The 27,438-nt window shown below is 40.2% G+C and overlaps 1 protein-coding gene and 1 long non-coding RNA gene across 2 annotated transcripts in view; one reads left to right on the plus strand and one right to left on the minus strand.

Moving 5' to 3' along the window:
• The window catches only part of kcnj3a (potassium inwardly rectifying channel subfamily J member 3a), a 29,460-nt gene extending 2,974 nt beyond the window's left edge, over positions 1 to 26,486 (plus strand). The window contains exons 2-3 of the mRNA XM_086220044.1: positions 207 to 423; positions 23,919 to 26,486. Coding sequence (XP_086076170.1) covers positions 207 to 423; positions 23,919 to 24,514 — 813 coding nt within the window. The 3' untranslated portion in view covers positions 24,515 to 26,486. The remainder of the gene's footprint in view (positions 1 to 206; positions 424 to 23,918) is intronic.
• LOC147251977 (uncharacterized) overlaps positions 1 to 27,438 on the minus strand; it is a 109,353-nt gene that overhangs the window by 64,496 nt on the left and 17,419 nt on the right. The gene's annotated exons all lie outside the window — the stretch shown is intronic.

Here is a 27,438-nt window from a genome sequence, read left to right on the forward strand (position 1 = left end):
TGGTACATCAAATCACACGCTGAGACGGTTGGGAATAAAGCTTTCGATCGACTGTATGATGATGATTGGTAACTCAGATTGCATATAAAATGTGACGAGCTCACACAAAGGCTCTTGATAGCTCTTGATAAGTCTGTCTTCTTACCCCCTTTTCTTACCCCCCACCAAACATCTCTGTCTGTGTCTCTTTCTGTACGCTTCTCCAGTCTCGACAGACGCCCGAAGGCGAGTTCCTTCCGCTGGATCAGTTGGAGCTGGATGTAGGTTTCAGTACCGGAGCAGACCAGCTCTTTCTCGTCTCACCACTCACGATCTGCCATGTGATTGACACCAAAAGCCCCTTCTATGACCTTTCCCAGAGGTCCATGCAAACAGAGCAGTTTGAAATCGTGGTGATATTAGAAGGAATAGTAGAGACCACAGGTAAGTAGCCACAACATACACCTCAAGAAACAAGAGCCTGCTTTATTGTAGTAGTTGTTGCTACAGGCGATTGTGCTCTGAGAATTTCCGATGCCCGTTTCTGAGTTTCATGAATAATATTGAACTCTTTCTTATGTGTTAATAGCTGACATCCAAATGGGCTCATTATTGATTGCATTTTATTGATTTTTGTTTCTGTGGAAACAGAATAGCTTCTAATAGGTGTTAGAATTTATACATCAAAGAGGATTGATTTTGTATTTCTGGCATAAAATAGAATCATTTTGATCCTTTCATTTTATAACCACTGAAGTAGAGTTTCGAGGTACATTTGAGCATTAAACAACAAGGCAGTTTAGCCACATACATCTTCTTTTATTCACATGAAACAAATTCCAATCCTCATGGTCGTGCCCACTCAGGACTTACCTCGTGGCTGCTTTTCTCCAAGGGGATAATAATTTGCTTTCTAAGGTCCCTTAAGAATTAGGGAATTCCATTTCCACAAGATGAGTAATGCCCCGAGTAAAATTCTCTACTGCGGTCATTTTAAATTCACTAGTTTATTTGACACAGCTGATATAGAGTGGGGAGAACTCCTTCAGTGTTATAGAGTGAGCAGAGTTGTAATAGGCTGCTTCAGAGGAAACATCATGTGGAGATGTGACTGGGAGGCTTACGGGCTGACACTGTAGATGGCAGTTAGTAAACACATTTAATTCCTAATAGAGACTCTTGATAGTAATTTATTGCTGCTTCATTATCCGCCGCAACAGCATGTGGCCCATATTGTTTTTTTAGAGTGGATCTGTAGTTTGTGTGTGTGTGTGCGTGTGTGTGTGTTTGCGCTGGCGCGTGCATCATAGTGGTATAAATGTGGTCCTGGAGACACTTAATGTAGCAGAAACTACCACAGAGGCGGTTTGAGTACTTTGGGATGTGGTTATATTTCTGCCTGTCTGTGGACAGCAATAACATCACAACTGTGTAAGATGCAGTCGCTCAACTTTAAAGGTATGTAGTTGAGATGAAAATGAAGGTTGTACTCATGGGTCGGAGCTCGGGATGTGTGACAATCGGCATGTAATCAGTGTCTGCAGGTATTGGTCACTTTTTTTAATATACTGGTATTGGTCTGATGGCAAATATTTAGGTCAGTTTAGTTTTGGTCAAGTTTGTCCCTCTGTTTTTTATGATGAGGGTACAGTGTGGTAATATTACTGTAAAAAAGTTTCATATTTTATTTAGTTTTTGTTTTTATACAGCTAATATCGACATAATTTCTGCTATTGGCTGAGCCAGTTACAACCCAGTTAAAATCAGATATCTGCTAAAAACCCAGTATTGCATCACTAGTCAGAACATTATTACGCTAATGCCAGCAAACTGGTTTCTCCATGGAGGCCATGGAGACTGTTGTTTGAGTGCTAGTTTTAGTTGCTAACCTGTTTCTTAAGGTGTTGGGGAGTCATATTTACTCCACACAGCACTTTTACTGCTGCTCACTGTTGCAAAGGCAAACTCATCCATGGTGTTGATGGATATTCGCAGGATTATACTTCCCTAATTTTGCACCATGATTATGCAGAATGATTAGTGAGTATATGTTGTATAGACCCATGGATGCTATTCAGATCAGTGACAAGTGAGAGTAAAAAACACAACACATGAGTGGAGAAACTTAATGAATGCAGATGGCTGTACAGGGTACACGGGGTCACTGAATGGTTGGATGAAAATGGTGTGAATTATATTCTATGGTCTTCACAGCCACCAGATCTCAAAGTAATTAGGATATGAGGGAAAACCTTCCGGAATCATGAAGTTCATCTCTCCAGCAGAGTTCCAGAGACTTGTACAGCGAGATAATCCAAATAGCAACAAAGGGTTAGGGTTAGTCGCCAGTCTATCGCAGGGCCAACACATAGAGACAGACAACCATTCACACTCACAGTCACACCTACGGTCAATTTAGAGTATCAATCAGCCTCATCCCCTCTTGATGTCTTTGGACTGTGGGAGGAAGCTGGAGTACCAGAGAGAACCCACACAGGAACAGGGAGAACATGGAGACTCCACACAGAAAGATCCCCTACCTGAGCCGGGGCTCAAACCTGGAACCTTCTTGCTGTGAGGTGACAGTGCTGACCACTGCACCACCGTGCTGCCGTTAGTATGTAAACATTACCAGCTAAACAACAATAGAATTCCTCTCCTCTTTTCTGGAGGACAGTATTCGAGGGGTGAATAAAAAGCAATGATCCTGCAGCAAACTTTGTGTTTATGACGCAACTAAACACAAATCACTTGGGTTTATTAGTTTGTGAACATTTTTCTGGATCATTAAGCAAGTAGACTCATGATACATTTTTTTAAATCAAATTGCAATAATGTACATCATATTCATAATTTTTCCCAAATCATGCAACACTCGCCAGCATAGTAATTAGAGTATATGCTGTGGTAGTGATGATTCTACTGACAACTGTATATTTTAGCAACAAATATTACTGGAACAATACAAAAGATTGCAGATGAGCATTTAACATCCTAGAATTTTCATTAATCAGCCACAGTTTTTAACACTGATGATGAATGGAGACTTGTTTTATTCTTTTTTGTGTAGTGTTTTTCTCCAGTTATTATTTATTAAAATGCATACTAACACGTACAAAATTGTCTACATTTGTCATTTTTAGCTGATTAATTTGGGCTACTTGGGTGCTGCTGTTTTTCTTTTAAAGTCCAGAGCAGTATTCAGTCATTTGGATTAATTATCAGCAATACATGTTCATGGTATTACAGTAATTTCCACATGAGCATGTGTCATCACATTGCCCTCTCCCATAATAGTCGCCATCTCTATCTTAATTAAAAAACTTTGTCTCCGATCCTGGGATTGTTATGCTGATTGTTTACATCCCAGAAACGTCTGCAGTTGTGATTACGTGATGTTGGTGGAAAGGCTGATGTAGAAACAATCTATGGTTAAAAATTGATGTACAGTGAAAGTCTAAATCCTCAGACGCTTTCATTTCTGGCCAGTGTAACTCTGTTTCCATGGTAACCTCTCCTTGAGTATTCGGGATTGCAGCACTGCACCTAAACTTAGGTTTTATTCCTATCATATAGGAATCATAACACAATTTCAATCATAAAGCAGGCAAACATGTGATGCTGAACATGAAATTAAATTACTTTGTTGACAACATACCAGGCTGACGACACCCGGTTGTAAGGTGGATCTCTTTTGAAAAATGAAAAGCACACAGACGTGTTATTGTACCATCAAGTGTTTCCCAGAACAGGTGATACAGCAGAGAAAGAATAAGATGAATTATTCATGAGGGAGGCTCGGTGTTTACCAGTGTAGAAGCTGTGCAACTCACATGATCTGTGTTACTTTTCATATCAGAAGTACAAGCTAAAATAAAACTGCAAAATCATTGGCTCTTTTGTCTCCACACTTGACAGTGAAACATCCATCCAAACAACATACCCCTTTTTTCATAAAGACATTTTGTGCTTTCAGATGACACATTTTGGACTAAAGTTCACTTTGCCCACAAGAACGCAAAGCAAAGAACATGAAGGATTGTTGTGTTGTACTACCACTACAATGTATAAAAAGACGAGCTATTCCTCCTTCCTTTTGAATAGGAGCCCAAGGTGTTTTGATCACCACTCCAGCATGATGCACACTCCAAATGAGACGTGTAGGTCTGGTAGCAGCATATTTTCCTCTGGAGTGATGCCAGTTGTTGTACTGAGTTGGTTTTCTACCAGAGCTGCAGGAAGATGTTTTCAGTTGTGCTGCGGGTGGATGGGTTGGCGCTACATCACGTTGCAATTAATGTACTGTACATATTGTCTGACTGCTTGCTCAGAAAAACAGGCTTGCCGCAGGGGAAAAAATGTATTATTGTGGATGAGTTAAAAGCACTATCAGGAAGAATGTCTGACGCAATGACAATCTAACAGCAGAAACCACATCACACCGAACAAGCTGCTCTAGAGTGACTGTACAGTGTCACTGGCTGCTGAGAAAATATGATTCATTCAAGGCTGTAATTATATTATATACAGAGGGGGACACACCTCCCCCTATGTTCACATGCTAAAAATGTCACTCCAACATCATGATACCGTAAAGTTTATAAATTGCCCTTTTTATTACCTCTGCCAAGAAGTTCATGTTTTCAGTGGCCGTTTGTTTATTGCTGACATAACAGGTACTTAGCTTCTCACAACCTTGAAATGAAAGAGTATGTTGCTACTAAATTCATTTTATTATTTTCACTATTGACTTTTCCCCAGGATTCACTTCCCCGGTCTGAGTGATGCAGCTGCTGAAACCTGCAAATTTAATGCTTGTTCTTGTAATTTTAATCAGGAAGTTTTCAGATTGAAAACGATATCTAAGAAAGATTACAAAATAACGAACTATTTCATCACCTCCACCAAGGAGGACATGTTTTCAGTGGCATGGTCTGGTAGTTTGTTTTTCAGCAGGATTATACAAAAACTCTGAGGTTAATTTTCACCAAACTTGGAGGCGTATAGAATGTGCCAAAGTAGAATCCATTACATTTTAGAGTAGAGAAGTCATTGCGACACCTGCAGGGAACAGGAAATATCATACTTCCAGTTTTTCAATTTTTGAATACACTTTAAAATATTGGACTTGAGAGACAGTATCGTGTTTGATTCATCATCCAGCCATCAAACATTAAGTTTAGAAAAGATCCGACCACGTTGATTCCAGTTAAAACAGTTTTATGTTCTAAGGTGGAGTATAAAATTTCACCACCTCAGCGTAGCATCACCATTTAACAAAACCAATCAAGTTATGAACAGGTGGATCTGGTCAACCATTCACAGGGTTACATCATGATGTTCCCACATAACATTTTACTTCAACCAGGATATGTCTCAGAAGGTACTGTAATCTTGACATGGATGCAGTTCCACACTGGAACTGCAATTGTGAGCGTAGTTCATATTGGGCTGAAAGTGTCAGTAATTGGATGGAGTGGAAATCAGCTCTCCTATGGTGTAAAGGAGTAAGTTTGACAATGATAATCAATCCACAACTAATAATAGTTTTCATAGAGAAGTTACATGGAAAGCCGGACAATCGTTCAACGTCCTGCAACGTCACACACAGGCATTAATGTCTCTTTTACTCTTCCAAAGTCATGTTAAGTCCTGCATGTGTAATTAATGCATACAGATGCAGCCCAACAGCAGATTTGCCCCCCTCAATGTTAACTTAATGAAGTTATAATCAGCATCACGTTCTGTGCATGTTCCTCAGGATCCACTGTGGTATTGAACTCTTGGTGATCAAATAGTGAATAGTTAAAGGGGTTATCATAATTATCGGTGACACCATGGCAAAAACAAGGCATTTCTTGACAGTGTGGCAAACTTTATGCCATCTCAGCTTCAGAAGTTTTCCATTTTGTTTCCAATTATCTATGAAGTTCAGATTATTATTGTTGGAAAGGTACGCTGCTTGTTGCTGGTTAAGTTGTTTTGACACACGACAAAGAAATAGGGGAACCAACTGTAAGGGGGCACATCGCCATACATATAAACCTAGTAAATGCTGTAATTCCAAGCTGACTTATTTGTGCTCTACAGGACTGACAGGCACTTGAGTAATTAGAGGTAAAGTTTATCGCTTGATTTCAGTGACTCTAGATGTACATGGGATATATTTGATGTTGAAGAAATGTACAAATTCTCAGTTTCTTACACAGGAAACAGGATGTGAATCCTGGCCTGTGGTGTTAGATTTCTTACATGGTCTACCCCCTTCTTCCTCCTTACAAGTACAGTGAAGGGTATAAATATGCACATCCCAGCCTGGACAACATAATTCCAGGCAGCAATGCTGTTTCCCCTCAAAACATCAGCCGGCACTGTTGCCCTTTAAAAGCCCTTGTACACTTTTAGTCCATCACACAGGTGGTTTCAATTATGCTGCCTGATTAAACCACTTCTCAGGACTGTGTGGGTTCATCTCTCTTCCTCATCTGTTTGCTCTGTTGCACCTGTTAGGGTGGGACACTATTTCCTGCTTGCATTCTTATTGGTCTTCAGGGTCTGATGACATCATATAATTCCCAGCGCAGAGGTCTAATTAGCCTGAGAGATTGAACACCTGTCTGTGTATGTGAGGCCTTTAAATTTCTTTTGTGTGGCTTTTTTAATGGCATTATCACAAGCCTGCTGGGACTGGTTATTTCCTGTTTGGGCTCTGTGTGTTGTCTATGTTGCCTCCTGCTGTGTGTGTCCCTCCAGATTTCCATCGGCTCTGCCCTGCCTGCCAGACCTCCCATTTTTCCCCTGCCCTCATATTCTACCACCTGTTCCTTGTGATCTCATTACTTTAGTGATGCTAAATTGTGAATTGGGGCAGGTGGGAATTTGCAAAGTTCCTGTTTGCTATGTTTCCTTGTTAAAAACGTCCACATCATGACAACAAACAGGCAACGTGACTGCCACCCTCAGAACTGCTGTCAGAAAAGTGACAAACAACCCAGTATAAAGCAACACAGGGATGATATGAAGCTCAGCAGGTCAGTATCAAAACTATTTGGTTCCAGTATTGGCAGTAATATGAAGAGGAGCGTCAGGAGGCTAGATTACTAGCAACAAGAAAAATACAAAATTTGTAAATTCTGATGTTCAATTTAAAAAAAAAAAGGGAATTTTAAAGCCAATTTTTTTTTGGGCCTTAAAGTTTTTAAAACTAAATCAAGGCAAAAGTTTTGGAAATGTCATGAAAATTTGCCTCACAAATACCTGCTGTGTAATACACACATGATGCAGTTTGATCAACTAAGAAAGATCTCACTCTGATTTACTTTTGTGTTGAATAACTGCAGCTTTTCATAATTTTTCAAGTATGTTCTATTAAAATTACTCTATGTGGATTTCTCAGTTAATTGTAAACATTTTTCAAAGGATTATGGTCATGACGATGTTCCTCAGGTGTGCAAAAGTCACAAAACTTCATTGGGAAAAATGTTCATGTTCCCTGTTATTTATAAAGGGCTACTGTTTAGGTCCAAGTTACCACTGAGGTGTCTTGACCCAGTGCAAACCTCTTAGGTTGGCTCTTTTTTTTTTTTTAACCAAATCCAAACTAAACATGGGGAAGCTGCCATATGCTGCTAAGATGTTAAACAATGCTGACGAATCTCAAATCCCGGCTAAAGACTTCCTTCTTTTCCATTGCTTTGTGATTCATTTTCTTTTAAATCACATGTATTTGCTTTTGAGTGTTTGCTTTATTCTTCATGCTCTTGTTGGCATGCTCCTCCTATTATGTTTATTATTTGTTTCTTGTGCTTTTGCCTGTGTACTCTGTAAAGCACTTCAGATTTCCTTTGGGTATGTAAAGTGCCTTTATAAGTACAACTTCTCTAAAACTCTGTCTGCTGACTCTTGCACTTAAGTCCACCTGCCTCCACTCCAAGTGACAGGCATCATGTGGCACTACTGAATAAGGTCACATTAAGTTCCTCATGCTTATATGACCCAACAATTTTGAATGAGATTGTAAAATAATGACATATTAATAACATTGCAAGGTCATTTTTCACTCATTAGCTGATTCTCGACTGCTGCGTGCAGTCATATAACAGTTATCCATTAACACCAGTACTACTGTTCAACATTACAAAGGCTTAAGTACCAAGCCAGAGGCAAGCTGTGCATTAGACTCAGATAGTGGGGAACTAAAATAAAACAACTTTAGCTGACATAACAGATATTGAGCTTCCCTCAACCTTGAAACAAATGAGCATATTGTAGCTAAACTCACGTCACGATTGTCTGTACTGGAGCAGGACAGGTTTTTGTTGGCTTTTTTTTCTGTCCATCTGTTTGTCTGTCAGCGGGATGAAGAGCACACTGTTACGCAGATTTTTCCCTAACTTGGTAGAGGGTCATTAAATGGGTGCAGGGACAAACCAATTACGTAAAATTATCCCAGCGCCACCTGGTGGCAACAGGATATTACATGTTTGCTTTGGTTTTTTTTTTTTTTAGTGCAAAGTCCACCAAGGGGTTAGACCGGATCCAGTTTCAGAAATACATAAGGACTTTGGGATTGGTCACTTTGAGCACTTTTATTTTCATTGAATGATGTTACCATAGCGACATGGGCAATTTCATTATAGACCGCAGAAACCTTGTAACTGGACTCCATAGGTTCAGATCTTTTCCACACTACAGGTGTTACATGACATGTTACAAAGACATCTATGAGCTGAATAGAAGTGACAGTCATAGCTCCACCGACTGGCTACAAGAAGTCTGATGTAGTAAACATCAGTTGATTTATGTCAAAAATTATAAAATATACAGTACACGTGTCCTCTATTGTCACCTAGTGGACACCAAGTGATATCGGCTCAACGGTGCATGCATTGGTCTTCTCCTTATCTGGTTTAACCACTTGATTTATGGAGGGGCCACACACTGTAACCTGTAGCTTTAATTAGGGTCCCAGAATGAAGGTTGCCTTTGCAGAGGTATCTCCTCTGAGAGAATCCATGAGTGTCAGCTGTTTCGTTTTATGCTGCATCATGTGTTCATCTTAGTCAAAGAGGCTAGTTTTTCTGAGCTTGATGACAAAATCCCCAGTGCACAGGCAAATTGGTTTGTGGTTGAATCTGGAAAGTCGTTTATCAAGCTCCATGTGTGAACAGCCAAGAGCTGATGTGTTGCTTACAGATCCCACACTGATACTGTTGGGAACTATGAGGACACAACCCTAAATAGTGAAAACAGACTAAAACATTCTGAGCAGCTGCAAATGGCAAGATCCCAAAATGATTCCTTGACCACAATTGTTTTCTTTTGGTTCTTTTTTGGAGTCTTGAGCAAATCAACGCACAAACAATTGGATTTCTTGTTTCTCAGGGACATCCATTATTGGAACAAAAGATCCTGTCTCATGCATGGTACTGCATCATTTGTTTCTCATTTATCGTGTTCTCGTGGCGTAATGTAATTTGTGGAGCGGACAGACTTGTCTGGGATTCCTCCTGGTGACTGATCTTGCTATGTGTGACCCCCCCCCCCCCCCCCCCCCCATCTTATCACTCCTCAGTTATGTAAACCACAGAAAGATTCCTGATCTGGCTGGGTTTTTTTTAATTTGCTCATCAGACACAAAACAATCACTCTCAAGCATAAACTGTATAATCAGTGTAAACCTTTCTTTTCTGAGTGATTTGACTTTCATGCTTATTCGTGTGAGCATTACACCAAGACATGATAAATGCTTCAGTAAATACTGTAAGTCATATTTAGAGGGCTTTTGGAGACGATTGCTAGGGGTGTAAAAGTAAAAACACTTGCTTCGTGATAAACTTAGCTGTCACAGTATTCATTAGAATGTTGTATTTGTTTGTTCACTGAGGTTTCAGCTCAGTTATCCCAAACTAATCATTTCCATGGTGGTAAATAATTTTTCCTCTGACAGCATGTTGTTCATGAAAGACTGCATTTACATTTCATCTCTTCATTTGGTTTTGACTGCTTAGGAGACAAATGATGGGAGAAAGATCAAAAGCGCTGTCTTTTTTGTCTCCAATAAAGTCATGCATCGATTTTGTTTGTTTTCAAAGATTTGTCAGCCCCCTCTTTCTCATACTGCTACGACGCTTCCCTATGATTCACTGTTATAGAAGAGAAAATAGAATATCCCAGCGATCTGCTCATTTTAAAAAGCGTGTGGGTGGCAGGGGTTGGTTGCATATAGACTGGATCAAGTGGTAATGTTTATTCATGTGTATTTGTATGCATAAATCCAGTATAAGACTGGCGAGAACAGTTCTGAATAATGAAATGTCTTCCTATACACTCATTATTTTAAAAGATTTAAAGGAGTTTTGTGTTCAGCTCCGAATTAAAAGTTCAGAGCAAGAAGAAGAAAGTGTGACTTTAATCTCAGCACACAGATGATCGATGATTTAATATATAAATTCTTAATAATGAAGGAATTAAAAAGACACTTGCGACTCAGACACAGTATTACAGTAATTACCTGACCTGTGAAATGGAAAAACAATATAATATTTTCATTGAAGCTCCAATCAAGATATTGTTGTGCTAATAAACACACATTCATGTGCATATGTAAACATGAAATTAAAAGTAGTAATTACTTGGATGCAGTTTTACGTCAGCCAGCATAATTAATTGGGAACATTTATTGCGACTGATTAGCAGAGCAGCTAATGTCATAGCCCGATCCGTGTTTTATCATCAGCAGCAGTAATTAAAATGAAAATGGAGAGGTTTTTATTACACTAAAGGTCTAAAAGTTTCCATCATGTAGCTGTATTTGTCAGGAGGATCCAGAAGTTACACTGGTACATGTTAACTCCACATAAGAGCCAATGGTTGTATTCTGAGGTGTCCTCTGGAGGAAGTGACCATGATTTATTGTGAGCCATTACACCGACAGCGTGTCCTCTTCTCGGTGTCGTGCACTTGTCACAACTCTGCAGGTCAGAGGGTTTAAGTGGGTTCAGTGGGGAACTTATAACAGCAGATCAGGTGAGAGGAGATTCCAATTAAATCTGATATGCTCAGGGTGAGAACTCAGGAGAGTACAGTGGCTGTCCCTGCTGAGCGCAACCTGTACAGTGACGTTCGATAGCTTACAGCTCAAATCTATTTCATGCTTTGCTTTTCTAATCCTTAAAAGATTTACATCTTCCAGGATTAGATTTCTTTCTTTGAAAGTAAAAGCAGAATGATGGATTTTAGATGCTTTCTCATGTGATAGCTGGAGGGCAATAACTACAGACACGATCGCATGAATGACAGTAAAATGTTAAACAAAATGTGATACATTATCATACCTCTGAAATACTACTTTTCTCTTAAGTTCCAGCTCAGACAGCCTGTATTTTGTACCAAAGATTCAACTACTTGATTGAAACTACTTGGGATGCAGAGATCTTCAATGTTCTGACAACTGCCAGTTTACACTGCTGCAACGCGACAACATAGTTTTGTTTCCATAGCAACAACTCCCTGAACAATTTCTATCTGACAGTCTGGCATAAGCTACAAGACTTGTAAGGACACAAAATTAAACCCAACCATTACATTAGAGTACAAGTCAATCAAAGTTGTCAATTCAACATGCAGCTCAAAAAAAAAAAAAAGTTTCCTGCTCTTAATCAACCACTCCCACAATATCAGGATCTGGTATGTAACCACATATACATATTATCAAACTTTTAGATAAATGGATAAAATGTTCATTCATAAAACAGGAAAACAATGTAAAAGAACTTATGAGATGCCACACACACAAGAACAAAATGTAAAACTAGGTGGCAATGATGTGTGTTACTTCAGGTTTACTGACTATAACCACCAGGTGACGCTAGGACTATGATAATTCAGACCAGGACTCTCATCAAGGGCGGCACGGTGGTGCAGTGGTTAGCACTGTCGCCTCACAGCAAGAAAGTTCCGGGTTCGAGCCCCGTGCCCATCTTTCTGTGTGAGTCTCCATGTTCTCCCTGTGCCTGCGTGGTTTCTCTCTGGGTAGTCCGGCCTCCTCCCCCAGTCCAAAGACATCAGTGCTGATTGATACTCTAAATTGAGTGTAGGTGTGGTTGTGAGTGTGAATGGTTGTCTGTCTCTATGTGTTGGCCCTGCGATGGACTGCTGACCTGTACAGGGTGAACCCTGCCTCTCGTCCAAAACCTGCTGGGATAGGCTCCAGCCCCCCGCAATCCTTAACAGGATAAGTGGAAGAAAATGGATGGATGGATGGACTCTTATCAAATGTGAAGTTTGGGAAAGATCCGACCTTGTGGTGGCCAGAGACAACAGTTTCATGTTCTAATATCAAAATTGGCCGTGTTGCCATGGTAACACCACTTAATGAAAACTCAGTCTCCACTGTAACCTATTTCTAAGTTCATAATGTGTTTCTGACCATATTCGAGACAGATCGGGTCTACCCATTAGAGTACTGTACAGTACATGAAAATATAAATCATGACGTTTTGTGTTGCCACCAGGTGGCACTATGACAGATCCGCTCAAAAATGTAATGGGTTCTTTGTTTGTTCACACTTGTTCCTCCACCAAGTTTTGGTTTGAATCAGCCTCATAGTTTTGGTGTAATCCTGCTGACAGCAAAAGTTCTCAAGTTCTTACTGGTCCACAGTGGTTTGTCTTGGCTGAGTGATGTGTGACTATTGCAGGGTCGTTTGTGACTCATTAGCTGATTCGGAATGACCACGTACAGTCTTGAAATGGTGGTCCATTAACACCAGAAATGCAGTTCAACACTACAAAGGCTTAAATACTAAGCCAGAGGCAATCTGTAACCTGTAATCTGCTCTTCAGTCTTTATCAGCAGCCACACTCTGCCTTTGTCTCCGACCTCTCTGCTCACTTCTCCCTGGCCAAGTTCTTCCTTTCAACACCCCAGGCCTGTCAATCTCAAGTGTTCCACCAGATGCCCTCGAACTTTCCCTGGGTCCCTGTCCACTCACCTGCTTACCATTCCTTCATGCTGGTCCACTTCCGAGTGTTCTCTGCCAGATCATCAGGGCTGTTTGAATAGTTGATGTATTCCTGCTCTCTCTGCTGACTGGCTTTGTTTTGATTCAGTAGTTTTCTCAAGTTTTTGGACTTTCTGTTTGGTCTTGTTTTCGTCCCATAGATGATAGTTTATTTTTCTCTTTGAATGAATAATTTTAAACTGTTCCTTCTAGCTCAGTCTGTGTTTGGTTCCTCTCCCGTGTTCTGTACCCACACCCGTAACACAATCCGTGCATTTGCTGAGTAAACTGAAGGGGTTTGCTGCCCTAAACAGATGTTTGCCTTCTTTCAACCATGGTGGTAATCAGTATATTAATGACTCTGTGTTGAGCTTCACGTGATGTAATTCCAGTCTGAAAGATGTGCATTTTGCCTTTAAGTACACAGAAAGGGTCTTAAGCTTACAATGACACTTCTTTGTGACTCCAGAATGGTGAAAACAGTAGCCATTTAGCTTGTAGCTAATGGAAATCATGGGTACCAACTACAAACAAAACCCAAAACTGTAAAAACCATATCAATTTAGAAACAATAAAGTTTATTGTTTGGTACTATAATCCACATCTTTTGCATAGAGGCTATATGCTCAATAATCCACAAACTTTTATTTGATTTCAAAACCCTTCCAGTTCAATTCTACTGAGAATAAATGAATGCAGACTTGATGGTTTAACTGAAAGCGCCTGTCAAACTCAACGCTTGTTCATGGTCGTGAGTGTTATAGCTTGTATATTCTTAGATTGAATCACAGTGATTGTAGATGAAACTCGAGCGTGTAGACGATCATTGTAGGATAGCTTTGGGGTTGTTTGTCGTTTGGTCTGTTCACCAATAGATTTACACCTCATTTCCACATCGTTTTGTGTTCATCAAACTGTATGTGTGCCCCGCTATTAAAACCAGGATGGATGGAACCACCACCTGCAAACTAGCAAGATGTTAGATTTGGGTGACCAATCGTGCATGTTAGCACTGTTGCTTATGCTAGCACAATGTTTATATTGGGTCTCAGAAATCCACCACTTAAGTTCCATTTTTTCAACATATCTGATGCAATGGTAGGAGGAATTTTGCAGACACATCAGAGTTTACAGTGGTTCTATTCGGAATCAATGGACTTCCGGTTGACTTACATATTTACTCTTAGCTATGTGGAAACAAGGTGTCAAGCTCAATGTACGCAGGTGGCTGTTTCTCCATTCTGGAGTCACACAGAAGTAACTTGGGAGTGAAAAAAACCATCTCTGTGAGCTGAAGACAGCAGTTTACTTAGTGCTCGACAGGTAAAATATACTTTTTGGCTGAAGTATCACTTGAAACCAGGCGGTGTTCAGGTTAGAAAAGATAAGCAAATAATGATTTATTTCAAGTGGAAAGCCTTCTCAGCAGACAATAGAGACAAATCTGCCTGCACATTCCTTTCCCTCAAATTGTGTACTGTGTTAGAGGTCTAACATGTTGGCAAAACAGTTAAGATCTTCACAAGCTCTACACAGTGTACTCATCAGCTGTGAAAAGCAATGATTCATAAGCATTTTTTTTTCCCTTTTTCCAAGCAATGTGACTTTCATGCAAATGCCTCGAGTGTGATCATTACACTTTATAGGATGTGTGGGGATGTGCTGGGATGAACTCCACATAATGGGCATAGAAGCGAACCAGACATCCTGGATTCAGATTAACTGTGCTAGCTCCCCAAGGGAGAGCATGTTAATTGTGTCTTTAGGGATTTGTCAAGCCCCTGTAGGATGGCAATAAATCACCAATAGAGGAGGTGGTTGGAGACCTGGGATGAACTTGTTGTGTGATGAAACCACCAGAGAAGCATCCACCAGAAATACCCCAATACTCTCTTCCAGCTACCAAGAGTTAGAAATAATTGACGAGGTCTCAGAGGACACACTTGCCATAAAGGACAGTTTTTTGATAATTAACAACACGATCGGGAGGCCTCTGACCTCCGGGACCTTGTCATCATGGAGGATGGGCGCTTGGGGCAGAGTGTTACATGGTCGTAACTGAGATAATATTGGTGGCTTAGCTTGTTTGAGAGCTTATCATTGTGTGCACTTTCAGTGTTTTGGTGGCTGGTGCTATCGATTGGTGGAGTTGCAACTATCCCTGAAGTGCAGGTGAATCAATCCTGCAGCCTAAACACAGAGCTCCATGAACTCGTTATTTTTAAGACTCGCCTCCTTGCAAGACCCTCCTCTGGGATGTCTCTTTCTATTCTTGCCACTCAGACATGGTGAAATTTACTGGAATAATTTGCTATGTAGCTCAAGTGACAAACTTGAAAAACAATAGGTAGCCTTTCTAAAATAAAGCACAGCACTGAGACATCTCTCCTCCCTTTCAGGTTTGCCTCCTCTTCATGTTTATTTAATGGCTGAGATCAAATTCTGCTCTCTATATACTGGATAATGAGGAGAAAAATCATTTATAGCCCCAGTTGGTTTAGACCCAGCCTGTGTGATTTTTCCTATATGGCCAATACTGGTTGTTTGGCATAAAGGAAATCCATTGATTGTCGTCTCGCTCATCTGGTTCTCTTTATAGCAGCCTTCACTTGTGCTCTCCTGTCTGTGCTAACGGCCTACAGCCATATGCCTCTCTAGCCTGCCGACACCCCACCTTGTGTGGAGATGGTTGGCAGCCCTTGCTCCTATTCCCTTCCGTCCTTTTCCAACAGCATCCAGGCAATTGCCTCAGCATCCAGGCTCTCCCCTCCCCCACAGCAGTGCACTTCCCCTGCCTTTTCCCTCCATCAGCTTCCTCCTTGTTTTCATTGCTGAGCCGCTGCTGTAGGCTGGAATAAACCTCTGAGCTGCAAACAACTGTAATTCACTATTACAAATGGATCGCACACTTAAATAGAATTTAACGTGGGGAAGGACATATTTCCAAGTCAAACTGTGAAAAAACAGGTCACTAAATGCTGCTGGATTTTTCTACATTTTACCACTTGATGGTGGTCACCATAGAAACAGCTGGTCAGACAGGACTTATGAGCACAATAGTGGTATTTGTATCAAAATGCGATTTAAAAAGCCAAACGACTCATAAATGTGTTATTCAGAGCTTTGTGAATTGAAGTTCCACCTCTCCGGTAAAGCTTAGACACACTCTCCTTAAATTCTCCTCTTCCTCAGCCTTTCCTTTCAACTCTCACAATCTCTTTCAGCACAGCAGCTTTGTAACACACTTTCTAATAGAAGTCAATGGGGCATTCTGCCCTGTGTTTTGGAAATCCAGGATAGTTGTATTATATCTCGCAATTCAGTGATGCAGCAAAAGCATTTTGTTGGCCACAGTGACAACGGTAGCAGCGCTCCGATGAATCTTGGACGGTGTTGTTGTGCTTCGTCTCTGCACCATCCAGATTCTTATGCTTGTTTTTGCAAACATTTTCCTCTCATACATAACACTTGAGCTGTTTCCAGAGCCCTGATAGCCTGTCAGGGGACTTTGCTGACAGCACTGCATTTGGTGAGTGAGTTTGTATATATGTGTGTGTGTGTGTGTGTGTGCGTGTGTGTTTGTGTGAGACCATTTGAGTGACTGAGTAAAAGGGAGAACCAGATAGCGGCAGACAAGGGAGGGATAGAGAGGTTATTTGTCACTAAATGGGAGGCTGCAAAGAACTCTTAGACACCCGAGTCATTTGAATAAATGTGCTTTTTCACATAGCTGAAAATGTACTTGGTGTTGTAGCCATGATTTCTCTTCAATAATCTAGATTGAGACTCTGCCTTGAGGGGCTGACAGAGCCACAATAAATAGAAGCCCGCTCTCAGCAGGTCTGCCCCTTGACTGACTATGTCCTCAGTGTGTCAAGCGCAGATCTGCAGTGGAGAATATGACTGAGCTAGGCACCAAACGGATATGATCCTCCGGATTCTACAACACAGATAAGCTTCTTTTGGACGGGCGAGTCTGTGAATACCATTTCGACTTTTTTTTTTCCAGTTACTATCAAGAAACAGTGGCAGGTTGCCTCTGAGTTTACAATGCTTTTCTATTCCAGCCACCAAAGAACCCATTTTATCTTGGACTGTCACTCTGCTGACTCGGCTGCTCCTTCACTTTGTTAGACCACAGAAGCGCCAAGCTCTGTGTTATCAAGGAAAAGTGCATTTATTTAGAGCCGTAAACTGAGATGGCTTTTGGGTAGCACAATCTCAAAGTTTAGTGTTGACACAACTTCCTGCCACTTCTTTTTTGTCTGTCCACAATGAAGTCGGCTGGGCTTCTGCACAGAATTTCCTTAATACAATAAAAACAGAGTACCTGCACACATGGATGTATACAAGATGAATTCTCTTATTTACCATGTTCTTTCCTCTCTGAAAATACCTTTTTAAATAGATGCTCTTTTTTTCTTTTTTACGTGGTTCTTGAATTAGGGGGCGGCATGGCTCAGAGGTAGAGTGGCCATCTAGCAACCAAAGGGTTGCTGGTTCGATCCTCACTTCCCCCGGTGACCATATCCAAGTGTCCGTGAGCAAAATACTGAACCCCTAATTGCTCCTGATGGCCCTGCGATGGACTGGTGACCCATCCAGGGTGAACCCCGCCTCTCACCCAATGCCCCCCCCCCCCCTTTAACGGATAAGCAGTTAGAAAATGGATGGATGGGTTCTTGAATTAGTAAATTTAGCAGAGGATTACTGTGTTTCTGTTCATGCTGTCACATGGTAATCACATAGGAGAGCAGTCCTGCCTGGTGAACCTCAGCAATGAGGGGCTTCTGTAGGGATTTCACACATAGATTTGTGTGGGATTAAGATAAACTATACAGTACACGGCTTGAATACCACACTATATATTTTTACTACCCCTACTTTACACATCCTAAGCTGCGTATTTAAATACGTGTACATACACTTGACTTCAGTAGATTCTTCTAATTGCTATAAGAAATATGATAGAGAATAAAAATCTATTCAGGTAGAATGAGAAACCACAATCCTTCAATGTTGGAAGTAATGTTTTTATTATTATTTTCAACCTGACAGTAACAATATGATAGAAGAGTGGTGATTATATATTGTATCACATCGTGTACAAAAACTTTAATTTTAGGTACCTTTTACCTGAATTGTTGAATTTTCAGTTTTAAGATAAAGCATTAAGTGGAAGGAAATCAACACAATCCTGAAGCTTCCCGTCCTTGTGGGGTGGTGATAAACAAAGGCAGATGTCATGGGTTATTGATACATGTGCAGGTTTGACTGGATGTACGATCTCAACATCTCTCCAAGTTACGTCATGTTGTCATTAGTGTCTGATCCTGAAAGACGGCGGTGTTATGATACGTCCGATGTGAGCAACTGGCTCCCAAATCAAAGTTCGAAGGAATCCCGCATGACATGTTTTGACTACAGCTCAAGTATCTGCTACTAAAGACTAACTGATGAGGTTTCTAGGCCTGGAAGGTCTTAATTATTCAGGATGATGGTTATGATTGTGTGGTCTGACCATTGTCAGGTTTTGTTGAAGGTTGCTGCCAGTCTTGTCGTGGCAGGAACCGTTTTGCCATGGGACTGGGAGGATGATGTTAAGCTGAAGTGGTACTTGTCAAAGATTGTTAATTTGTATCAAATTAACCACTCGACGACTGAACATGAGGAGTTGATTTTGGCCCACCAGCTTGTGCAGGTGGATGTTGGTTATGGCAGTAGCTGTACCCCGACCCTAACCTTGTCACCTTTCTGTGTTTGCTGACATGTCAGTTAATGAGGTGAACCTTGTTTCTACAGTCTGGACATATGGCCCGTTAGAGGTAATTAAGTAAACTGTAATTATGTTGTGGTGGAAGTCCTTTCGTCTTAACTCTCAAAGGTCTCAAAAAGCCTCATTGCTGTTGTTTTGTTTTTGTTTGGTGTGTATTCATGGCGAAATTCTGGCTCTTATGCTCCTGTGTGGTCATGTGATTACTAACCCTCCTCTTTGCTGCACGTCCTCTAATTTGGCTAATTTGCTTCATAATAAATATCATTTGTTAGCATGCTAATTATGGTGTGCCTACCTTTTGTTACGGCCACTTGAGCCCTGGTCATAACATGGATCCAGCTGTCTGTTGTAAAGATCTGAGCTGTAAAAACAAAACAATCAGCTAAAAGAGGCGAAAGTGCTCTGTGGAGCTGTAGAGAACTGTAGAATCAGGTATTAATTATCTCTCAGAGAAAGGTAGTTTAATTCACTGCTGATATCAAAATCATGTACTGTAACCCTAAGTAGTGTTTTCATAGACAATGCAGTATTTCCATCCATCCATCAATTTTCTATCTTATTCGTTGAGGGTCACGGGGCGCCTATCCAAGCTGACACTGGGCGAGAGCAGCGTACACTCTGGACAGGTCGAATGTAGTATTTTTCATCTAAATTTCTAGTGCAACTGTTGGATACGATAAAGCAGCATATACCACACTAAAGTGCCAGTGTTATTTATCTGCTCGTCTGCCCATCAAGCATGTTGCTAGGTGAACTGTAGCAACTCAGCGGTGTAATAAGTGGGGTGTTAAGGAGTCTCTCTCTTCATGGAGCTCTTTATTGAGAGGGGCTGCTCATCTGAGGGGTTTCAAATGTATTGGTATTGGCTAAATACCGAGTCACAGAAGGGAACAGATAACCATTTCCTGGAATTAGACATGTAATGTATCCGCAGTTAGACATTTCTCTGGTAATGGTCTGAATGAAGAATGGCTCCCTCAGAGATTCCAATGATGTTGTTTTCCCCCTCACGTTTTTTTTTTTTTTTCCTACTGTGTATTTTCTCTGTTTATGAATTGAAGAAGGTGTGAATGCAAATATGTGTGGATTTGTTTTGTGTGAAACTAAATTTTCAAAAATTCTAATTTTCATATTTGAGAAACTGAAACGGTCATTTTGCTTTAAAAGAAAATGAATTAAAACATTAGCTCACTATAAAATTGTTTGAGATTAATTAATTAATCGACCCTTCCATAATATATCCAAGCAACATTTTTAAAACAACCACAAGGTATGAAAACTCTTAAGAACTCCACACTTTTTGATAAACAGAAGGATCAATTGCTCCAAAATGCATATTTTCTTACATTTACGGTAAAAAAGCCACAGGAAGAATAAAGAATTATAAAAAGCTTTAAAGAGCATGTAAAACATGAAAATGCACAATTGTATAGTCATAATGTTGCTCATGAACAGTTGGCATTTTGTTGACATTTAGTCTTCCTGTAATGTATAATTTCAGCATATTCTAGTTAGCCTTTAATTCTATCTCTCTTTCCCTATGTTTTCCTGCAATATGTTTGCATCTTATAACATAAAGGCAAAGAGGAAAAAAAAAATCTAATAAAGAAAAGGAGCCCACAGCCCTGGTGTACTTTATATAAGCAGCAGGTTCAACAGCTAATCTGATGGGGTACTTTATCTTTTTCAATTCCAATTTCTGACATATGTGAACTGATGTTACCTGACTGGCAGAGAGACAGCAGTGAGCGCCACACATCCGAGGTGTCTCTGTCACACTGGTGTGATGTTGCAGCACAAAGCAGCAAGGATGACACAAAACAGCGTGATATAAGAGTGAAAATTGCAGCGTGATTTATTATAAACGACAGATGCAATATGAGCTTGGGGCTTCACTGATTAGACGTCAACTAAATATATGATTAACTGACTCCACAAAAGCGGGAAATTTGCGTCGTAAAAGGTCGCATTCTGATGGCCTGGTTCTGGCATGGATGATGTGATCCCTCCATGTAAGGAGAAATCTTTCAGAACAGAGGCAAGACTTCTGTTCTGTGTTGCCATTGTTACTTTTCACCAAACTCAGCAGTGAAAGGGCTTATGGCTGTTGCATGCACACATTCCTTCAGTTTTGTTTCCATAGAAACACTGAGTCTCAAGGCAAGCTTGTATTTTAGAGTTACATAAGGCTTTACCAGTAATACGAAATACACACCATTGTGGGTATTCTCATTTGTCTGGATTCCTATTTTTAGGAATAATTCCCCATCAGTTGAAAATAACATAGTACATAACTAGTACATGATGCGGAAATGTACATGGCAAGCACGTCGTGGACCCGCTTCTGACTGTGTCTGCCATCCTGCTTGATTGTGGGTGTTGCAGAACAGCTGGTCTTTAGCGACACAATTACACGTACGTGATGCAACTGTGTCTGTAATTATCCAATGGCTCAGGCATCAACCCTCGAAAAAAATTCATAGAAATTAAATGTATATTAATGACAATGATTAAGCGGAGTACCATTGTTAGCGTTTGAAGACGAGTGCAGCTGATTAGACGGCCAACACTAGTGAGGTGTTTGTGGGCCGAGTGGCTCTAGGGGAGGGGAAACGGGTTGAACAGGGATTCAGCCGTCGGCCTGCAAGGTTCACGAGTTTCCAGAGACAGAGGTCTTACAGTAACTCCTACACCATCTGCAGGAACAATAGAGCATTATTAATAGATGTAAGATGGAGCGAGTGGGGTCATGTGTATATTACTGCAGCAACCTTTCGCCTCCATCACATTTTCATTCCATTTATTCCACCTTTTTCCCTCATCATGCACCAGTAATATCGCTATAGATATGCTATTCTAGGGGATGTGGTAGGGGACGTGTTACAGAGGAGCAGACAGTGTTTTACCCCTCAGTTCTGTCTGTTTCAGCCTGTTGATGATCACATGTTTGTGCCAGAGGCAGTTTTACTGGCTCCAAACGCAATCAAGTATCCATTCACACTTAACCGTCAATCGCTCTGGCCCTAAAGTTCTCATTAGCTTTTGCCTGCTTTATTCACTGCAGCTCACTCCCATATGCCTAAAGGCTTCGGGACTCTGAAGCAATAGTGCAGAAGTAATACTTTGAATACCCTAAATGCACTTGATGTTCAGTCTCCTGCACATCTGTGATTGTGTACAGAGCTGTTATCAGTGAATTATTTTATGACCTTGGGAATCGGGCAGAATCACAGATGCTGCCACTTTCAATGATGACATGCTTGGAATCAGCAGCGGCGTCTCATTGTGAATGAGTGCTCGGCTGTAGTTTGGACCCAACTGTCACTGCTAGAACAATATTAAGCTGGTAATTAAAACATGCGATAATAACCTACTGAAGTCTCTGATTTCCTAATGGATTTCAAAAAGCTGCAATAGTGCCTCCAGCCATCCTCCCATGCTAAGAGGAGAGCTATTTGGACTGATAAAACCGATTTAGTGTTTTGTTTGAGATGTAAACTCAATTATAGATTATTCATATGCTCACTCGTGGTAAGAAATTAAATAGATTTTTTTCAACAGAATGTTAACTGCCAGAATGGACAGAGCATTGCTGTAAGCAGGATAGTGATATAATACACAGGCAGCCTCTGAGTAACAGTCAAGAGTCCTCACTAATAAGCATCCAAAAACTGTTGTTGATCAGTTTTTCAGAACCTGATGATTTTTGGTAATTGCATTCATTTGTGTCTGGGGATGTGTGGTGATATGTAAGCATGTATTTAATCCAGAGTCTCTTGTGAGGGGAAATGGGTTCCAAATCTATCATAATCTGCTCTCCTGTGCCAAATTGGCAGATATAGTCTCTCTCTCTCTCGCTCTGTCTCTCTCTCACTCACATTCTCACACACACACACACGCACACACTATAAATAATAATAATTGTCTCCAACTAGGGCAGAACAATTAAATCCAAATTGCAATATGGCCGACAAAAATTTCAACTCGCGATATTTTTTAAAAGTAAAATGTGTCAAAATATCATTTCAAGTCAAATGGTGTGCTATATTCTGCTCCATCAGCAAACAAATGATTTTAGTTTGATGTGTTATTAGCTTTAAATGAATGAAACCATTGGGCTTCGTTGAATGCTGACTGCTCTTTTCAATTTCATGATTGTTATGAAACCTTACAAGTAAGCAGTAACTAATACTCTCAGTAGGTTTCGGGAAGAATACTTTTACTCTTTCCACTTCTCTGTGTAACACAGACTTCAATGCAGCGTTTTGTGTTTCAGATTAAATTGGCTTCCGTTTATTGAGTAAGAACTCTGCTACCATCAAAAGACACTTTAGTTTGAGCGAGACCTCCCAAAGCCTCCGCCTGCAGCTATTCCTCTGGTGGTTTGCTCCTCCAGCAATTTGATTATCTTAATCCTCTCTCTCTCTCTTTTCTGTAGCAACTAGCCAAACGCAAGGTGTGGAGCGAAGTGCTAAGTAGAACACAGAACTCCTGTATTGTTCTTTTAGAACTTCTGTTTTTTTCTAATTGGGCATTCTTGCATAAGAGGACTTCAAATCTGTTCTATTAAATGATTAAAGTTTGTTATAACTTTTCTGGATTCAATAATGGATCTTGAAAATCCACTGAGAAACAAAAAATAGCACAACTAAATAAACTGAAAACTACATTGTACTACAAATGTACTCTGTATACAGGACAGCTGCTTTGACAGTTTATTTTTCTGCTTCTTGTGAACTGATTCCTCACAGCAATTCCAAAATATAAACAGCAAATTATTCACTTGTACTTTTAATTATTTTTAAAGCTATGTAGGAAATTGCTCATAAACACCATGCTTTAAATTTGAAAATCAATTAAGCTCCTGTCCATAATGCAGGAAGAGGCTGGAAAGGCAGGTTTGTTGGTGATATATTTAGTTTTGTGATGAGAAACTTGCAGGACATTCTGATGAATATCGCATTACTGATTGTTATGGAAGACTGCCAAACATATAATTAAACCAGTGCTGTGTTTAATCATCATTCTTAAATGATTTCATCTCAAAACATCAGTCTCTTTAGCAGGACAATGGTGTTGAGTTAGCCATAATTGTTCCCAAAGTCCCAGAGTTAATTTATAGAAATTAATCTTCCTTTTATGTTGTTTCTTTTTGTCAGGGATGACCTGCCAAGCCAGGACTTCTTACACTGAGGATGAGGTTCTGTGGGGACATCGCTTCTTCCCAGTTATCTCCCTGGAGGAGGGCTTCTTTAAGGTGGACTACTCTCAGTTCCACGCCACGTTCGAGGTGCCCACCCCTCCGTACAGCGTGAAGGAACAGGAGGAGGCTCTCCTCCTCTCCTCGCCCCTCATGGCTCCGTCCCTGTGTAACAGCGGGGACAAGAACAGCTCTCTGGACTGCCTAGAGACCCTGGAGGACAATGACAGCACCACCAAGCTGCCCACCAAGCTCCAGAAGATCACAGGGCGGGACGGCCTGCCCAAAAAGCTTCTGAGGATGAGCTCCACCACCTCAGAGATGACTTACAGCTTCGGAGACCTGCCCATGAAGCTGCAGCGAATCAGCTCTGTTCCTGGTGTCTCTGATGATAAGCAGGCTGGTAAGGCCTCCAAGATTAGCACAGAGCCCATCAGTAAGTCTGTGGCGGACTTGCCCCCTAAGCTGCAGCGACTGGCTGGGGGAGGAGGGGGCAGGATGGATGGACACCTGCCGCCTAAACTCCGAAAGATGAATTCGGATCGCTTTACATAAAACAGGCAACCTATTTTAAACTTACCTTTATTTCCTTACCTGAAGTCCTTGTACTATTCCCAATTTATTAATGGACAAGATTCTTATATGGAAAGAAATGTAGATTATGTGCACAAATACCTTATATAAAGTAGGGTGACGGAATTGAGCACATTTGTCCTGGATGTAAGTGTACATGCTATGATGAAAGACCTCTGAATTTTTTTTAGGATGATGTACAATTAGCACAATCTGGCATGTAAGAAACAGCGCATGTAGAACAGAAACTCAATAATTCCTGGCATGACATTTACTGATATATTATTTTACAAAAACAATTTCATTAGTGAATTTACTGACAGTGGAAAAATTGCACAAAGCCATAAGATTTACAACGTGGAAAAAAACCATCATTACATGATTCCGGTATGTGGTGGCGAAAGGCACATGACATTTGTTTTTGAGTTGATTGCTTTTGTTGTTTAATGTAAAATTGTGGCAATGTTATGTTGATTGCATGCTCCTCTTATTGACTATACAAAGGTAATAGACAAAGATGTTTAGCCTTAACTATATTACCTTGTTTCCATTTCCATGTTTGTTCACAGTATTTTTGGTATTTCATATATAGACGATTTTACCATGTGAGGGATTCATGATTTTATTAGTTGATCAAATTCAGAATATTTTGCTAGATGATGCATTTTACTCTGGACGATACATTACCACATGTCTGAACTGGGCACAACGCTACGCAATTCTCCTCTTGCTTATTAAAGTAACACTTCAATTGAAAGGGTTAATACTTGTACTTGATAAGCACAAAGCAATCATTGTATAAAACTCTGTGATATTAGTAAGCATTTATGGGCATTTTGTCATAAATTAACTGCTTAGGGCAGTAGAGCAGTACTGTGCAATCACTCTGTTTCATTATCTAACAAAATCCAGTTAATCTCTAGTCGGCCTGTGTGGTCACTCAAGAAACTCCATTAGAATTTCAACCTACAGTAGGTGTTACTGGTTTAGATTTAGAGGCGGGCCTGTAAGGAAATCAACCTCTGTCTTGAGGGCCTGTTATTCTCTTCCTCCTCTGTGATGAAAGCAATAATACTATTATGACTCTGATCTTTATATAGCCACAGGCCCATGTTAATTTTGTTTTCTGAATCCATGCCATGAAATCTGGTTTCCTCTAAATGCATCAAATACATTGTATGGTACCCAATCTTCAGGAATAAAGATCTAACAGAACTGTTTAGCATCCTGCTATACTTATGTAACGCATGCTTCAGCTGTTCAGATTAATAAAATGTCACGGATCAGTTGAATACAGGAGGGTGGTGATGCTCATATCAGCCTTCTTCAAGTCTGATCATCACCCCAAAATCTAATAAACTCACTGTGGACATTTTGAATACGTCAACATTTTGGTTCTCTTAATGTAGAGGATTAATAGCACTCGCATATGAAGCTACGTCAGCAGCCAGTTAGCTTTGCTCGGGACTGTTTAGAGATAACAAAATCCACTTATCTGGATTGTTTAATCCGGCTATTTCCAAATATAAAATGGAGCTATTGCTCATATTTAATATCCGCCATAGCAACAGACTGGAGATTGTCCTCTGGTCCCTGGATACCATAGTGACTCACCTTCTTTCTGTCCTTTTTCTTTTACATTTTCAAGTTTTAAAAGATTTATCTATCTTTTCTTAACTCTTCTTTATCCGGGAAGTCCCCTGAGATTGACATGTGAGGAAGACTTGACCAAGACAGCACGTTAGTTATGATTTAAAATAAACAACAAACAAACCATCCTGGTGCATAGAACTAAACGCTAGACTTGAGTCCAGCTCAGCCAGTGCGGTTCCGTCTCTGTTACATGATTTGTTAACATCTTTTTTTTCAAGGTTGACTCTCCATTAGTGGCACGTGATAGCCGCCACTCCACTTTACATGATATATATGTATAAAACATACATTCTGGATTCAAAAATAGGTCAGATAAATTAATAATAACTCACAGCTCCATTTATTTCCTGCAGCACTTTTGTTTTATTAGTTATGCTTACGTTTTTTTTTTTGATAGACATGTTGAATCATGAATATTTAATGGTAATTTCAAACTTCATGAATCAATAAATATAACTATTAGTAAAAAAAAAATCCTGTTATACTTGAATTGTAAACTTTATCTAATGGGCCGCAGTTTTTGAAAAAAACAACACCAAATATTTGTACACTTTTGACAAATTGATTGAGGTTGACATTTTCAAGACTCAAATTGTATGACACTTACATTTACAATATAGTTTGCACGTAATTTGCACTTCTTTAGGACAACCCAGCCACAGATGAAATACCGGGAGGATTGCTCCACATTTCTATGCCGATTGATAGTGAACATGTGTTCCAGAAGATAACTGGACCGAAAACCCTGTTTAAAGTCTCAGAGGCAAAGTTGCAGACGATTGTATCTCGTTAGGTTCATTCAGTAGACCTTCTTTCAGAAGGTTCACAATGGAACGCTCCTGCTATTTTTGGTATGTTTATCTTGCCCTATTGACAACACAGGGCTGCAAATGGATGTGCTCCATTTCTAAATCTGGACCAAAACTGTGTCAGATAAAGGATACCACATCCACACAGAGCTGGTGTCACTGCCAGAAGTTTTTTTTTTTTTTTTTGTTTTTTTTCCCGGAGCTTTCACAGTCATCACATCCTGTGTAATCACTGCAAATGTTCCTGTTTCTCTAGCTGTCAAAAATACTCTGTAAATAAGAGATACCTTAAAAAGGACTTGGAGGAGATAAAGTCAGAAGCATGAGTGCAGGTATCACAGCCTGTTGGGTTAATTCTGTCTTTATCCTGACATAACCCCTCTTTGTAGAATCTCACAAATAAATCCATTGGAAGGATCATAATATCAAAACTGGAGAAGGTAT

The sequence above is a fragment of the Aulostomus chinensis genome, chromosome 12 (assembly GCF_037954235.1).
Source record: "Aulostomus chinensis isolate RoL2024-O1b breed Wild chromosome 12, RoL_Achi_v1.0, whole genome shotgun sequence".
Classification (NCBI taxonomy): Eukaryota; Metazoa; Chordata; class Actinopteri; order Syngnathiformes; family Aulostomidae; genus Aulostomus; species Aulostomus chinensis.